The sequence below is a fragment of the Erpetoichthys calabaricus genome, chromosome 17, assembly GCF_900747795.2.
Source record: "Erpetoichthys calabaricus chromosome 17, fErpCal1.3, whole genome shotgun sequence".
In the NCBI taxonomy this organism is placed as follows: Eukaryota; Metazoa; Chordata; class Cladistia; order Polypteriformes; family Polypteridae; genus Erpetoichthys; species Erpetoichthys calabaricus.
Window position 1 is genome coordinate 89,169,588 of NC_041410.2, and position 17,137 is coordinate 89,186,724.

The 17,137-nt window shown below is 45.9% G+C and overlaps 1 protein-coding gene across 1 annotated transcript in view; it reads left to right on the plus strand.

The window, feature by feature from the left end:
• The window catches only part of adamtsl3 (ADAMTS-like 3), a 537,604-nt gene that overhangs the window by 452,080 nt on the left and 68,387 nt on the right, over nt 1–17,137 (plus strand). The window contains exon 21 of the mRNA XM_051920411.1: nt 1,252–2,329. Coding sequence (XP_051776371.1) covers nt 1,252–2,329 — 1,078 coding nt within the window. The remainder of the gene's footprint in view (nt 1–1,251; nt 2,330–17,137) is intronic.

Here is a 17,137-nt window from a genome sequence, read left to right on the forward strand (position 1 = left end):
GACCCTGTAGTTAGGATATAGTGGGTTGGATAATGGATGGATCATGCTGAGTCGACTGAGTGCGTATTTCTGCGTTTTATTCTACAAATAGCTGAAGTACCTGGCATTACCTGCGTAAATTTGTTGAATGGGTTAAGGAAGGAAAGCAAAGGTTTCTGTGATTTTAAATCGGCGACCCTGCTGTTATTGCTGGCTGTCTCATCTGTTATCCTCACTATCTCACTATCGATGTCTCTGTCCAATTGGATTCCAGAATTGCGGTGACTCCTTGTTGGCTTGTAACCCTGAACGCTGTCTTGTCTGATCCGTCCTCTTAGTTCAAGGTTAACAGTTTGTAGTGCATAAATTTTGAAGTGAAGCCCACAAAGCAGGAGTTAAACAACAAGCGTGTGGCTCTCGTTTGTGTTGCACACAGGATATTTCGTTGTAAATTGCAGTAGACAGAAGCAGCACACGCCGTTGCCTGGTTAAGTCGTGTTAAGCTCTACTCCTTTGGTCTGCTAGTCGGGCTTCAGTCTGTTCAGATGAAAGTAGAAGGACATGGATGTGGTAGCAGAAGCTGAGTAGAGCCCATGGTACTCGGGGTATCATTAGCATCTCTACAGGACTTTTATACAACAGGATGCTTTTACCGAGGTAGCCAGGATGATGAAGGGCTCCTCTTGCTAGTTTTCACAGCTGCTTTAAATGGCTAAAGGCTGATTCCATATTTGTACACCATTGTTATACACGTAGGCTACGCCATTAAAAGCAGTTTCTACTTCTGCGTCACATGCCAGCACGTTGGTCCCAGTGTTAATAGCTTGCAAGTAAAGCGAATGATTCCAGTTCTTGCCCTCCAGGATCAATGCTTCTCCTGCTGCACATTTTTTCTCGTAGACGTACGTATTTGCTTCTCACAATTTTCCACTTTTTCATACACTCGCCGACTTCCAAACCAGAAAATGAGCGGAAAGCTGTTTCAAGAAATATATAGTTACCGAACTGCCCAATCAGAGTCGTAGGGTTTCGAGTCAACACGTCACATTTTTGAGGAGGTGCGTGTCAGACTGGTACTCCGTAGGCCACACTGGGCAATGGCGCATGCACGGCGTAGACTCAATACAGAAGCGTAAATGAATGTAATCTTTGTAGATGAGAAGGGAAATCTGTTCTCAAATTTGCGTTGTTATTTTAATCAAGAATTAGAATTAGTTTTGAGATGATTTTTTTTAAGTGTTAATTCATCTGTACTTTCCATTTTTTTTTAAGAGCACAACAAAGAATCGAAGCCCAAAGCCTCCCAGAAGCGAGAACCTCAGATCTTGGGCCAGAATCGAGTTTACATACAGACTCGACAAGAGAAGCGCATTCACTTCACCGTTGGAGGACGGGCTTACCTGCTCCCCAAAACCTCCGTGGTGATCAAATGCCCCGTCAAGAGGTTTCCCAAAACGCTCATCCGTTGGGAGAAAGATGGCCAAGCCTTGTTCATTTCTAAGCGCCTTGGAATCACCAAATCGGGCTCTCTGAAGATCCACAGCCTGGAGGCGGCCGACATCGGAGTATACCGCTGTGTTGCTGGCTCTGCGGGTGACACCTTTGTCCTAAAGCTGATTGGTAAGGACAACCGGCTGATTGAACCTCCTGGTGACAGGAAGCTGAAGACGGGGCAAAGTGGCAACCTAGATGCCAACGAAGCTGCCCGAATGGAAGAGAAATGGAACCGGATGAGTAAAGTATGGCAGACGTGGAGCGAAAAGAATGAGTTTTACTTGGATGATAGCCATAGTAACGATCAAGCCTTCCTCAGGGTTCTCAGCAGCTATTTCCAGAAATCTGCTGAGCCACCGAGCCCCTCCGAGCATCCTAACAGACACAGGGAGTTGGCTCTCCTTCCCGGATCATACAGCATGGACGCCAGACACTTTGAAGAGCTGGCGAGGAACATCAGCGAGCAAGCAGAGGGCCGAGATGTGGCCGATGATATGGCCTCACAACTCATATACCATCTGATGGCCGAGGTAACCAGGCCCCAGTCGACCACTGAGAAATGGAAAGGACCCTTGGGCGAAAAAGTGGCCCTCTTAGACAAAACCCCCAACACGTCCGAACTGGCTTTGAACAAAGATGCTCAGAGAAGGTTCCAGAAGCAGAAGAAGGCCCACATCGTTAGGCGGAGACTCGGTCCGTCTGTCGTTTTCCAGAAACAACTGAACTTGAGCATCGGCAGGTCGGCCTTTCTGACAAACGCCACACAAACGGTCGCCCTGATGTGTGAAGCCCTGGGTGTGCCGGAGCCAAAGGTTTTCTGGACCAGGAATGGAATTCCTCTGCGTTCTTCGGAAAGGTACGTTCACGGCTCTGCACGCGCTTGACTGTTTTTTTTTTTTCCTAAGTTGTATTTTTTTCTGACAGGTTTGCTTCCAAAAAAATACATTTTCCACCTCACAGGCCCCAAAAGGCTTTGGGTTGGGATACGTTGGTTTCAGGACTTGCCGAAAATGATGGAAATGTTCAGAAAGTGTTCAGACCCCTTTAATTTTTTCACCTTTTTTTAATGTTTTAGTCTTTGAATTACACTGGTCTACAAAAAAAAAAAAAAAATTTTGTTTGCTACTGGGAATGTCAGACCAGCTCTTTTTACACTGATTTCATATATGAAATCGGAAATTAAGCGAGCACGTCCGGGTTTTCAGAGTTTTGACACTTTGGATTATCCCTCTTAACCAGCCACCAAAATTTTTTAGCGGTGGGGCTGCATGCTGTTGATTCAGTTGGCTTCACATCGTCAAGTGTCACTTCATGGAGTTCAGGACCAACAAAAACACCTTCCTTAATTTTGGCTTCACTTTTCTCGAGACCAAACTCATTGCCATTTCTGTCCCATCGCCTTGACAAAATTTTCTACGTAATGGTGAGCCTAATGAACGAAGTGTCCTGCAATGCAATGTTAATGAAACAGGAAAACCGACTACCTACTGCAGCGTCACGGTTTAGAGCAGTGGCTCCCAAACTCTGTCCTGGGGACCACCTGTGGCTGCAGGTTTTTGTTCCAACCAGATTCACAATCTGGGATAATAATCGACAGAATAATCGTCAGTCAGTAAGTCATTTCCCAACCTGCTATATCCTAACTACAGGGTCACGGGGTCTGCTGGAACCAATCCCAGCCAACACAGGTTGCAAGGCAGGAAACAAACCATGGGCAGGGTGCCAGCCCACCACAGGGCACACACACCCACACACCAAGCACACACTAGCGACAATTCAGAATCGCCAATGCACCTAACCTGCATGTCTTTGGACTGTGGGAGGAAACCCACGCAGACACGGGGAGAACATGCAAACTCCATGTAGGAAGGACCTGGAAGGCGAACCGGGTCTCCTTACTGTGAGGCAGCACTGCTACCACTGCGCCACTGTGCCACCCTCAATAACAACTGATCTCATTTAATTAGCTGGTCTTTTTGGTTGATTTTGCGACTTTTCTCATCACACTAAGTACCATAGTTCGCTTACAGGAGTGATATATTCACGCAAATCCAAGACAGAGGCTGTGGGCCGAGGGAAGGGGGAAGAGTGACGTCAGGAGTAGAGAGCCGGGATGGGCCCTCCTCACTGTCCTGTTTCAATACTACGTGGGTGAAGCCACGGGAGATGGCTAGTACTGTATATAAAATCCAACATCTGTCTGTCTGTCTGTATGTCTGTCCGTTTAGCATAATATAATATAATATAATATCCATCCATCCATCCATTTTCCAACCCGCTGAATCCGAACACAGGGTCACGGGGGTCTGCTGGAGCCAATCCCAGCCAACACAGGGCACAAGGCAGGGAACCAGTCCTGGGCAGGGTGCCAACCCACCGCAGATAATATAATATAATATAATATAATATAATATAATATAATATAATATAATATAATATAATATAATATAATATAGGGTGACGCAGTGGTAGCGCTGCTGCCTTGCAGTTAGGAGACCCGGGTTCATTTTCCAGGTCCTCCCTGCGCAGAGTTTGCATGTTCTCCCTGTGTCTGCGTGGGTTTCCACCGCAGGACACACAAAACACACCCACACACCAGGTGCATTGGCGATCCTAGCTTGTTGTGTGTGTGTGTGTGTGTCTTGCGGTGGGCTGGCACCCTGCCCGGGGAGAACATGCAGACTCCACGCAGGGAGGATTGGCTCCAGCAGACCCCTGTGAGCCTGTAGTTAGGATATAGCGGGTTGGATAATGACCGACTGACTGAATATGATATAATGAAATATATAAAATCCAAAGTTTGTCTGTCAAACTGTATATCTGTCTGCTGTTTCATAATATAATATAATATAATATAATATAATATAATATAATATAATATAATATACTGCGGTGGGTTGGCACCCTGCCCGGGATTGGTTCCCTGCCTTGTGCCCTGTGTTGGCTGGGATTGGCTCCAGCAGACCCCCGTGACCCTGTGTTCGGATTCAGCGGGTTGGAAAATGGATGGATGGATAATATAATATAATATAATATAATATAATATAATATAATATAATATAATATAATATAATATAATATAATATAATCCAATGTCTGTCTGTATGTCTGTCCTCTTTTCACGAGAGAACTTCTTAACATATTTAGATTGGGTTTTTTTCTATAATTTGCTTGAACATTCCGGTTGATTTTGCGACTTCTCTAATCATGCAAGTATATAAGTATATCACATAAGTATATAAGTATATCACATAAGAATCATAGTTCGCTTGCAACACCGATTTATTTGTGCAAATCCGAGAGAGAGGCAGAAGGCCGAGGGGAGGGGGATGCGGGACCTCAGGAGTGGGGAGCCGGGAGGTGTTGGAGTGCTCCTTGCCTCTGCTTAGCTAGCGGTACCTGTTTGTTCAGCAGAGATTATCATCTACAGATTGTTAAGGAGTAACGTTTAACGTTTTTGAGAGAGAGATCAGAGCTACGTGTGTTTTAGAGGGTACTTGATCATTGGCAGAGATATCATGGCCACGTTCTCTTCTCCCCACGCGAGGGACGCTTTCCCGTCAGACCTGAACACGATCAGATATAGTGCCAATGTGTATTGTTTTTTAAAGTTTGTCCTGTTTCACTACTATGTGGGCACAGCTGCGGGGTACAGCTAGTAAATGAATAAATAAATAAAAGTCAAACGGTCCATTGCGTGACTTTATTGAAACTCCAGGGGAGACCCTTGTGAGAATACTGTGGGTATTTTTTTCCCTCAAGAGAAACATCTGAGACGCATGAGAACATCTCCATTTGATTTCTTTCGGATCTCCTTGTTATCTAGGATAACCCAAGAAGATTTTAAGGAGATCACTTTTCTCGATTTTAGTTTTTCATTCCTATGAGGTGGGCATTAGGAACTATTTACTTAAAAGACAATTTATAGGTTATACCGTTTTTAAAAACTGCTGGCAGCCACAGCACTTTCCTGTAAATGTAAGCATTAAACTTTAAGGGCAGGGCTCTTCTGGAATCTTTACATGTCCTTGGATTAAGAAAGGAAAGATTTAGAAATGATAAATGCAATCGAGTACAATTTGGATACTCCCCAGTATCCTTAATTGACTGAAAATCCTGCCAAACAAAACACAGGGTTTCAGTTATATTGAGTAAAATGAAAGTACAACGCTAAGTGCGCACTGAAGTAGGGAGAATGATCTGCAGACCAGAGCTGGTATCAAGTTTCGATCATTTTTTTATTCTTTAATTTAATTTAAAAAGCCTAGATTTCCAAGCTCATAAGCAAAAAATGGAGTCCTCCCAGTTTTCTTGAAGGCTGGCTGTGGTAATGCGCTGAGTGGCACTGATGGCTCCTACCTCGACTTTGCCCCGTGCCGTTGGCCTCACCTCTCCTGCTTGCTGCTCATTAACTGAGGCACATTTTTCATGTTGTTGCTTAACAACCTCAATTACTCAGCTGTCACCTCAAGCTTCTTTTGAGCTCAGTTTATTCTGGTGGTCCGAAGGTGGTCATCAGTTTTCCTTTTGTTCCCACTGCCATTGTGGATTTGTTTTTACTGATTAACTACCCCCCTGTGTTCTTGGGTCCTTTACCTTGAATTTCATGTTGCCCTCTGTCTTTGTGACCCACAACTAGTCTGCGTTCTTGACCTTTATCTCAGTTTTGCTCCTTTATTGTTCTTGTTTTTGGGTTGATTCAGCACATTGACCTTTTTTGCTAGATCTTTGTAGAATGATATTCCCAGTCCTGTTTTATTTAGTTCAATTAGATATCTGAGACCAGTCACCATTCAGGGGGAGGACGTGGAAGTGGTGCAGCTGCTACAAGTACCTGGGGGTTTGACATTAACAACAACACAACAAGTGTCAAAGCAGCCTGGACTCCCTAAGGAGACTCTCAGGTCAAGCTGCTGGAAATGTTCTACCAGTCCATAGTAGCCAGTGTGGCGTTCTGCACTGCCGTCTCCTTGGGGAAGCAACTTGAACCCAAAAGAAGCACAATGTCTGAACAAACTTGTGAGCCATCAAAACCCTGGAGACACTGGAAGCTGTTGTGGGAAAGAGGATGGTAGCAAAACTGGATGCCATCATGAAAAATCCCCTTCATCCCCTGAGCACTTTAAGCTACAGGCTCATTCCAGCATGGTGTGCTAAGAAGCGCCTCTGGAGGTCTTTTCTGCCCACGGCTATCAGGCAATTCATCGCTTCCACCTGATGTAATTTGTGGTGTATGGTCAAGGCCCTTGCCCAGCTGGGATGCCTTTACATTGGAAGGACAGAGGAAGGGGGAGCGTATCCAGAGCATTACTTCCCCCAGAACACTAGGTGGCAGCCCCCCCTGGGTTCCACTGGTGCCTTGGACAGACTTCTGCAGGGCTCCATGGGAGTTTGGTGCAACCCTGTTGGAGTCCGTGGGCACCGCCAGTGGGTGCTGCAGCTTCAGCTGAGCCATGGAGACGAGTCCCATGGGTCCCTGCTCCAAACCCGTGGCACTGTAGCAAGCCAGGGGGGCTGCCACCATGCAAGCTCCTTCCCTCAGTCCTTCCATTATGAAAGCGTCCCAGGCGGGTTAGAATCCCAGCTGTCCGTCACAACTTGCCAAATTTATTTTTATTTATCTAGCAATTGATTGATTGACTGCTTTATTTGTTCTGTGTGTTCTTGATCTCCCAATTCTGCTCCCCCCCCCACACACACACCCCTTATTACTGTCTTTCACCCTTCCTCCTGGTTGCCTTTTTAAAAATGAGTCAGCGAGAAGCAAAAGAGGAGAAGGTGTTGCCAACGGCGCCCCCTTGTGGTCAGGGGTGGTACTGAGCATCTTATCACTGCACTGTACTTGCTCCCTATTCACGGTGTCTGACCCACCCATCTTGGAGATTTTGAGCTCAAATGTTACTGAGAACAGCACAGCTGTCAATATCACATCCCACATCGATTATTGTCATTCCCTACTGGCAGGTGCCCCATCTAATCTCCAGCTTATTCAAAACTCGGATTTAAGAGTCCTGTCATGGACCAGCAGCAGCGAGCACATCACAACCATTCTGCTTCGCCTTCACTGGCTCCCTGTGTCTTACAGAATCGAATATAAAATCCTACTAATAACATACAAAGCCTTAAACGACCTCGCGCCAAACTACATCAGTGACCTTCTCCATCACTATGTGCCTGTCTGCACACTAAGGTCCTCTGATTCTGGTAATCTTGTTGTGCCCCTCACTAATCTACGCTCCATGGGTGACAGCAGGGCCTTCAGCTGTATAGCGCCCAGACTCTGGAATGACCTACCGAAATTAATCAGGTCAGCCGACTCCATGAATTCTTTTAAAAAATAACTCAAAACTCATCTGTTAGATAGATAGATAGATAGATAGATAGATAGATAGATAGATAGATAGATAGATAGATAGATAGATAGATAGATAGATAGATAGATAGATAGATAGATAGATAGATATGAAAGGCACTATAAGATAGATAGATAGATAGATAGATAGATAGATAGATAGATAGATAGATAGATAGATAGATAGATAGATAGATAGATAGATAGATAGATAGATAGATAGATAGATAGATAGATAGATAGATAGATACTTTATTAATCCCAATGGGAAATTCACATTCTTCAGCAGCAGCATACTGATACAATAAATAATATTAAATTAAAGAATGATAATAATGCAGGTGAAAAACAGACAATAACTTTGTATAATGTTAAATGTTAACGTTTGCCCCCCCCCCTCCCCCCCCCCCGGGTGGAATTGAAGAGTCGCAAAGTTTGGGGGAGGAACGATCTCATCAGTCTGTCAGTGGTGCAGGACGGTGACAGCAGTCTGTCACTGAAGCTGCTCCTCTGTCTGGAGATGATCCTGTTCAGTGGATGCCGTGGATTCTCCATGACTGACAGGAGTCTGCTCAGTGCCCGTCGCTCTGCCACAGATGTTAAACTGTCCAGCTCCATGCCCACAATAGAGCCTGCCTTCCTCACCAGTTTGTCCAGGCGTGAGGCGTCTTTCCTCTTAATGCTGCCTCCCCAGCACACCACCGTGTAGAAGAGGGCGCTCGCCACAACTGTCTGATAGAACATCTGCAGCATCTTATTGCAGATGTTGAAGGACGCCAGCCTTCTAAGGTAGTATAACTGGCTCTGTCCTTTCTTACACAGCGCATCAGTATTGGCAGTCCAGTCTAATTTATCATCTAGCTGCACTCCCAGATATTTATAGGTCTGCACCCTCTGCACACAGTCACCTCTGACGATCACAGGGTCCATGAGGGGTCTGGGCCTCCTAAAATCCACCAGGATTCAGGATCAGGATCAGGATTCAGGAGGTCTTTTAGCTCTACCTGACTTTATTACCCCTCTCTCAGTTTACCTCTCTGTCAAGTTGCTCATGTAACCTGTATGTGTGTGCGAGACCATCAGTTATGTTGTCTGTTAGGCTTTTTAATCTCAATTTACTGTCTTAATCTTCTTTCTTTATTTATTTATCTGGTTCAGTACAATGCTATATACTGTATACCCTGCCGTTCTTTCTTAAACTCTGTGAAGTGCCTTGAGCATGGTAAAGGCGCTATATAAATAAAATGTATTATTATTATTATTATTAATAGTGTAATGAAGAGTTGTGGTTAAAACTCCAATGGCCCAGTCATGTTAACGTGATTTCATCCACAACACCTGTTCTACGGTTCTGCACCCTCTCTTTTTGGTTTCATCTCTGACAGAACAACTACTGTGTCTTCTTTTCCATGGTTTGGCCGTGTTGTTTTGCTCTTTTGGTGCCCTCACCTCTGCCCACTCCTTTGGTTGTCTCCTTTATCTGGTTACCTTTGGTGAAGGTCTCAAATTCAATTTTTCACCTCTAGCCTTTTCTAAGGGGCCATAACATCCACCACCATGCAGCTCTGGTCCTGGTCAGAGCCTTTATCCATAAGAGCTTTCATGAATCTCTTTCAGGGTCCCAGACCTTTAGCACTAGTGCAAATAGACTGGAGCAATCTGGTCAATGTTCACACGTATCTGGACCACTAAGCCTATGCAGCATGAATCATTTTGATCCCTTTTAAAAATGTTGATTCTAATAAGGAAAGCAGCACGGCTAACTTCATGGTCTACCAGAACCAAGATAAGCAGTTCCATGCAACCATTGCTGAGATGAATCGGCGAGGGGTGGCGTATTTTGTGAAGAACCGTGGATTTCCAACATCGCTCGGCGCACCCCCAAAGCAGAGCGCAGATGAAAAATACGAGATCTGTTTTTGGCACGCCGGCTGATTTTGTCTAATCAACCACTTTAAGTTTCTGTCATGAGAAATGTTCTTTAAAATTAATTTCACCTCATTTTTGCATCGGCAAACCGGACCATATGGAGACGATCACAATGCAGTTGTTAAATTCCACCATGTGATGTTCAGTTGAATGGAGTCCAGTTTGTTTTTTTTTTTTCCCCCTATTGTTATTTTAGCAGTGAAAGAAAAATCCGTGAGTCCCTTCGAATTCCTTGGGTCTCCCCCTGGGGAAAGGGTCCTCAGACTTGGACTTGTTGTTTACTTTGGTAAGGGGAGGTCTTGAGTGTGGGGGGTCACTGCTAGTCTGCAGAAACTGTTTCTAAAATCCATAGGGTGGGGGGTCTCCCCTGACCTTGGTGGGATTTCTTTTTTTTGTGTTAATTTCAGGCCTGTCATATCTGACATTTATTTAACACGTGACGCTATGTTACTCTTACATGGACACGTGCAACCAACTATGCTCAGTGACCGGCCGCTGATAATGAAAAAAGGTCTTTCTCTGAAGGCACTTAATCAGATCATTCAACTCTTCGTTTTTGTAGTCAAATTGAATTTTCCGTACTGCCGTTCACAACGAGCACCCTCGAAATTCTTGGCAGGATCTTAATGAACAGTTTTACTTGTCGTTTTTTCGGTCACTTTTAATTTTGCCTAATGTCTTTCGTGGTAAGTAACCTCACAGGCTCTTGACAAGTATAATTAACAAAGGCATTATCAGGACTGTCCATTTCTAAATTGTTCACTGGACACATTCTGTGACTTTCCCGGCCATCGACCACCAACAACTGCAATGTGGTTTGGCACCACGAGTGGGGAAAACAGTGCTGGAGAATGTGGTGATGTTATTAGGTTTGTAATTTAATTATCACACAGGTCTGAAAGAGATTACTTTTTAATAAACTGGTGCTTGGAGGCATTAGATAGATAGATAGATAGATAGATAGATAGATAGATAGATAGATAGATAGATAGATAGATAGATAGATAGATAGATAGATAGATAGATAGATAGATAGATAGATAGATAGATAGATAGATAGATAGATAGATAGATAGATAGATACTTATGTATAATGTTGAATGTTAACGTTTACACCCCCGGGTGGAATTAAAGAGTCGCATAGTTTGGGGGAGGAACGATTTCCTCAATCTGTCAGTGGAGCAGGACGGTGACAGCAGTCTGTCGCTGAAGCTGCTCCTCTGTCTGGAGATGATCCTGTTTAGTGGATGCAGTGGATTCTCCATGATTGACAGGAGCCTGCTGAGCGCCCGTTGCTCTGCCACAGATGTCAAACTGTCCAGCTCCATGCCAACAATAGAGCTTGCCTTCCTCACCAGTTTGTCCAGACGTGAGGCGTCTTTCCTCTTAATGCTACCTCCCCAGCACACCACTGCGTAGAAGAGGGCGCTCGCCACAACTGTCTGATAGAACATCTGCAGCATCTTATTGCAGATGTTGAAGGACGCCAGCCTTCTAAGGTAGTATAACTGGCTCTGTCCTTTCTTGCACAGAGCATCAGTATTGGCAGTCCAGTCTAATTTATCATCCAGCTGCACTCCCAGATATTTATAGGTCTGCACCATCTGCACACAGTCACCTCTGATGATCACTGGGTCTATGAGGGGTCTGGGCCTCCTAAAATCCACCACCAGCTCCTTGGTTTTGCTGGTGTTCAGTTGTAGGTGGTTTGAGTCGCACCATTTAACAAAGTCATTGATTAGGTTCCTATACTCCTCCTCCAGCCCATTCCTGATGCAGCCCACCATAGCAGTGTCATCAGCGAACTTTTGCACATGGCAGGACTCCGAGTTGTATTGGAAGTCCGATGTATATAGGCTGAACAGGACCAGAGAAAGTACAGTCCCCTGTGGCGCTCCTGTGTTGCTGACCACCATGTCAGACGTGCAGTTCCCAAGACGCACATACTGAGGTCTGTCTTTAAGATAGTCCACGATCCATGCCACTAGGTATGAATCTAATCCCATCTCTGTCAGCTTGTCCCTAAGGAGCAGAGGTTGGATTGTGTTGAAGGCGCTAGAGAAGTCTAGAAACATAATTCTTACAGCACCACTACCTCTGTCCAAGTGAGAGAGGGATCGGTGTAGCATATAGATGATGGCATCCTCCTCTCCCACCTTCTCCTGATATGCAAACTGCAGAGGGTCAAGGGCGTGTTGAACCTGTGGCCTAAGGTGGTGAAGCAGCAGCCTCTCCATGGTCTTCATCACATGTGATGTCAGAGCAACAGGCCGAAAGTCATTCAGCTCACTAGGACGTGATACCTTTGGGATTGGGGTGATACAAGATGTTTTCCAAAGCCTCGGGACTCTCCCCTGTTCCAGGCTCAGGTTGAAGATGCGCTGTAGAGGGCCCCCCAGCTCCGATGCACAGACCTCAGCAGTCATGGCAATACTCCATCTGGACCCGCTGCTTTGCTGGCACGAAGTCTCCTCAGCTCTCTGCTCACTTGCACTGTTGTAATTATGGGTGGGGATGTCTTTCCTATGCTGGTATCAGCAGAAGGATGTGTGGAGGGTGCAATACTCCGAGGTGAGAGTGAGAGTGGGTTAGGGTGGTCAAACCTGTTAAAGAAATTGTTCATTTGGTTTGCTCTCTTCACGTCTCTCTCAATGGTGGTACCCCCGCTTCGAGCTGCAGCCAGTGATGATCTTCATCCCATCCCACACTTCCTTCATGCTGTTATTCTGCAACTTCTGCTCCAGCTTTCTCCTGTACTGCTCTTTCGCCGCCCTGAGCTGGACTCGGAGTTCCTTCTGCATGCGCTTGAGCTCATGCTGATCACCGTTTTTAAAAGCCCTTTTCTTCTGATTCAAAAGGCCCTTGATGTCACTTGTAATCCATTACCTGTTATACAAGCTTTGTTAGTCAAACACCAGCGAGTCTTCACACTGTACACACAGGACATTACATTAATAGGCTGTGGAAATAGGAAATATTTGGACCCGGACACAAACAGACAGACACAGAACGTCCCAAAATACACGCATTTATTGCTCCACACAATAACACAGTGCACTAATCACCATCATAACGGTGCTTTAGACTTCTTTCTCTCTTCTCTATCGCCTCCAACTCCTCCCAGACAAGCTCCGTCCTCTTCCACCCGACTCCGGCTCCCGAGTGGAGTGAGGCGGCCTCTTTTATACGTCACCCAGATGTGCTCCAGGTGCGTCCTGATCTTCATCCGGCAGCACTTCCTGGTGTGGCAGAAGTGCTGCTCTTGCACCCGGAAGCACTCTGGGCATACCTGGACTTTTCATCCGGCAGCACTTCCTAGAATGGCGGAAGTGCTGCCTTCCAGTGCTGCATAAATGTCCGGGCGCTGCCCGGCAGTGACCACGGGCCCCAACAGGGATGAGCTTCCAAGCTCTGCTCCCGTGGACCCCACGCACACCAGGGCAGCTGCTATCTCGTGGCCCGGAGAAGGTATTGCTCCTCTCCCGGTCCCTCCAGGCCTCCACCACAAGGCCTTACTAAAGTCAACAGCTGGGTGCTCTGACGATGGTGGTACAAGCATATACCAGACACGGCCGTTGACACTGGAGACATGTGGGTCAAGAAAATACCCACAGACCGTACCATCACTGCAAACAGGCCGGACATCGTGATCCATGACCAGAAAAGCAAGTCGGGTGACTTCATCAATGTGATGATCCCAGATGACAACAACATCCTGAGCACAGAGGCAGAGAAGATCATTAGATATAAAGACCTAGAGATTGAAATGAGACGTATGTGGAAAACGAGGACAGCATTGGCTCCAGTAGTCGTAGGCACACTGGGGACCGGGTTCAAAGAGCAGGTGAAGAAACTCCTATGTAGTGTCAACGTGAAAAGAAGTCCAGGAAATCACATTCCTTGACATGGCCCACATCCTTTGATGAGACCTCAGCTGAACAACAAGCTGAATTCAAGGCCTGAGTGTCCTGGTTGTTCTTGGGGAAAATACAACATCATACGGTAGAGCGCTGAGAGGAGGGTATTATAATAATAATAATAACTTTAGGGTGGCACGGTGGTGCAGTGGGTAGCGCTGCTGCCTCGCAGTTGGGAGACCTGGGGACCTGGGTTCACTTCCTGGGTCCTCCCTGCGTGGAGTTTGCATGTTCTCCCCGTGTCTGCGTGGGTTTCCTCTGGGCGCTCCGGTTTCCTCCCACAGTCCAAAGACATGCAGGTTAGGTGGATTGGCGATTCTAAATTGGCCCTAGTGTGTGCTTGGTGTGTGGGTGTGTTTGTGTGTGTCCTGCGGTGGGTTGGCACCCTGCCCGGGATTGGTACCTGCCTTGTACCCTGTGTTGGCTGGGATTGGCTCCAGCAGACCCCCGTGACCCTGTGTTCAGATTCAGTGGGTTGGAAAATGGATGGATGGATGGATAATAACTTTTTACATCTCGTATAGCCCTTTCTATAGTGACTGTGGAGCCACTTCCACCACCAGTAATTTGTAGCATCCACCTGAATGGTGTGATGGCATCCATTTTTGCGCCAGTACACTCGCCACACATTAGCCATTAAGTGGTGAGGTTAGTTAGCTAATTAGTGACAAGGGATGTTTAGGGGGCCAGAATGACTTTTGGCCGTGGTGGGCAATTTAACCAGGACATCGGGGTGCACCCTACTCTTTACAAAGTATGCCCAACGACGGTGTGTTAGGACCTCGATTTCACATCTCATCCGAAGGACTACACCATTTTTACAGCACAGTGTTCCCTATCACTGCACTGGGGGGCATTGGGATCCACATTCAGACCACAGGTTAAGCGCCCCCTGCTGGCTGGTCCTGCACCTCTTCTACAGGCCAGCGAAAACTTGGAGAGCAATTTTCCTGGAGTATTTGAAGTGCTTTAGTATCATATGGGATTGAAGCCCCAACCATCTCAGTCTATCGGATACGTTTTTGATCACTTGTTACCCAATGTGCCCCACTGCACTAAAGGAAATTAAGAAGATGACAATGTAATGAGCTGTATGGACTGTGGCACATAGTCATGTAGGTGCGTATGCCTATGCTATCACCTGTTACAGACCCCCATAGCTGTGAAGACTGATGGGTAGGATTGGAACCACAGACCGTCGACTGCACCTACTTCAGAGAGGCTCCATGGCACTGGGGTATGGGATTAATTACTTACTACAGCAGGATGAAACACAGAAAACTAGTGATCAGTATACAGTCATGTTATAAAGATGATTAAACAACACTTAAAAGTGATTTCAAACTTCTATAAGTCATGTCGAAAGAGCCAAAAAGTTGATACGCTTCATCATATTAAGGTTATGCCGACTCTGCTACGTTTTCATTTAAAAGAAGCATTTTTGCAGAAAAACAATCTCCATCCACATACACGTTTTCACGTCATTTATGAAAGTATGTCTCTGAAAACGCATATGACATAGCCGCTTGCCTTGTGGAGGAGGAAGTCACCTCCTTGAAGGGATGGCTACACCGCTGGCCATGGGATTTATCATAAAACTTCAAATTGTACAAAACACAATTTCGGTGAATACGCATAAGCAACATGACAAGCACCACGGGAAGCAACACCGCCTTTTCTGCCTCACTCCGCGCCATCCGTGCAACGCGGCCGCAGAGCGCTTAAACAACTCAGCACATCCACATAAAAATGACAAGAGGTGAGCTTTCTTGAAGTTTTTTACTGGACGTACCTCGTTGTAAACTGAAATATATACAAAAGGAACAGACAGGCATTTACAGGTGTAGAACCAAAGTCATTCAATAATGATTTACAAAGCAATACATAGCAGGCAGTATACATCAAATGATCCATATTACTAACCGAGAATAAACCGGATATGGACGCAGGGACACGGCGATGGGACCATGAGACGTACTGCGCAGGTGCACGTCTCATAAACCGCAAGCGAAGTCGTATCCACCGCGAACGAAGGAGTCACGGCCCAAGAACGAAAGAGCTCAACTAACGTGAATGAGAAATGAAGCAACAACACGACCATAGCTACCACTAACGACACAACCACACAAAACAGAGGATTCTGCGCTGCACCCCAGAGTCAAACGTGAGAGGCTACGGAGGCCCCACAGGTCCACAAAGTTAGTACGAAAGGCGCAGGCGTCGCCGTCATATTGTGAGTGGCACTACTGCGAAGTGACGGCGCAGGCGTCACCACCATATTGTGAGTGGCACTACTGCGGAGTGAAATTAGGAATAATGTGCTGCTTGGGATTGTACAAACCGCTGAACGCTTTACACCAAATTCAAACACAATACGGCTCTACGATACAAACACGAGCCCACCTGGACAAGATCAATGAACGCAGGCGCCTACAACGCGCGTCTGAAACTGCAGAAGCAAAGCAGGCATGGGTTCAAAACGAAAGACCACAACTGACGGAGATAAATAATCTCTTTCAAATCTATTTCGGGTTACCCAAGACCAGGGGTTGGCGAGCGAAGCGAGCAGGGGGCAGAGCCCCCTAGTAAAGCTTTAAAAGACACGTACAAGATGAGTGAATTCCATGGTTGGATCAAGACAAAGAAAAGCGCGTAGACAGAGGTATAGAGTGCTGCGTACCACAATTAACCAGACCCAAGGGTTTATATACCTTAAAGATACCTGACCGAAACAAGAGATAAAGGGGTGCCTACGTGAGACACATGGGGTGTATTGTATTCAAATGTTTATTATGGGACCTACATGCTTTACGTGAGTTTCATGGACATTTATGGCACCACTGTGAGTGTGGGACGTGACTGACAGGTGTGTTAATAAATGACAAGACAAAAGGAGAACACGGTTCAACAAATAACAGTAACAGCTAGCAACATGTGGGGCAGAACACCGTCATTTCCGATATGTTGGAATATGGTTTTCTTCCGTGCAGGGTGACCAATACGGTAATAAGACATTGTAATAGATCATATACAGAGGAGCGATGCTGGGTATATTGGGCGAGGGGTTCTAAGGATAGAGCTGCCAGGAAAGAGGAGAAGAGGAAGGCCTAAGAGAAGGTTTATGGATGTGGTGAGGGGAGACATGAAGGTGATGGGAGTGACAGAGCAAGATGACGAGGACAGGAAGATATAGAAGAAGATGATCTGCTGTGGCGACCCTGAACGGGAGCAGCTGAAAGAAGAAGATGAAGAAGAAGAGCATCCTTTTCCAAACTCTATGTCTTCACCTACCCACGTTATAATGCTGAGCCATCGTTTTTCAGAAATATGCAGCTCTGGAGAACGTTATCAAAAGTCGACATTGTCAGGGGTTAAAAATTCCAGGGTAGTGTGAACAAAAGGAAAAATGGAGCTAATGTTCATGTACAGTAAGTGGAAGAGGTCTGTATACTGACGGAAATTATAT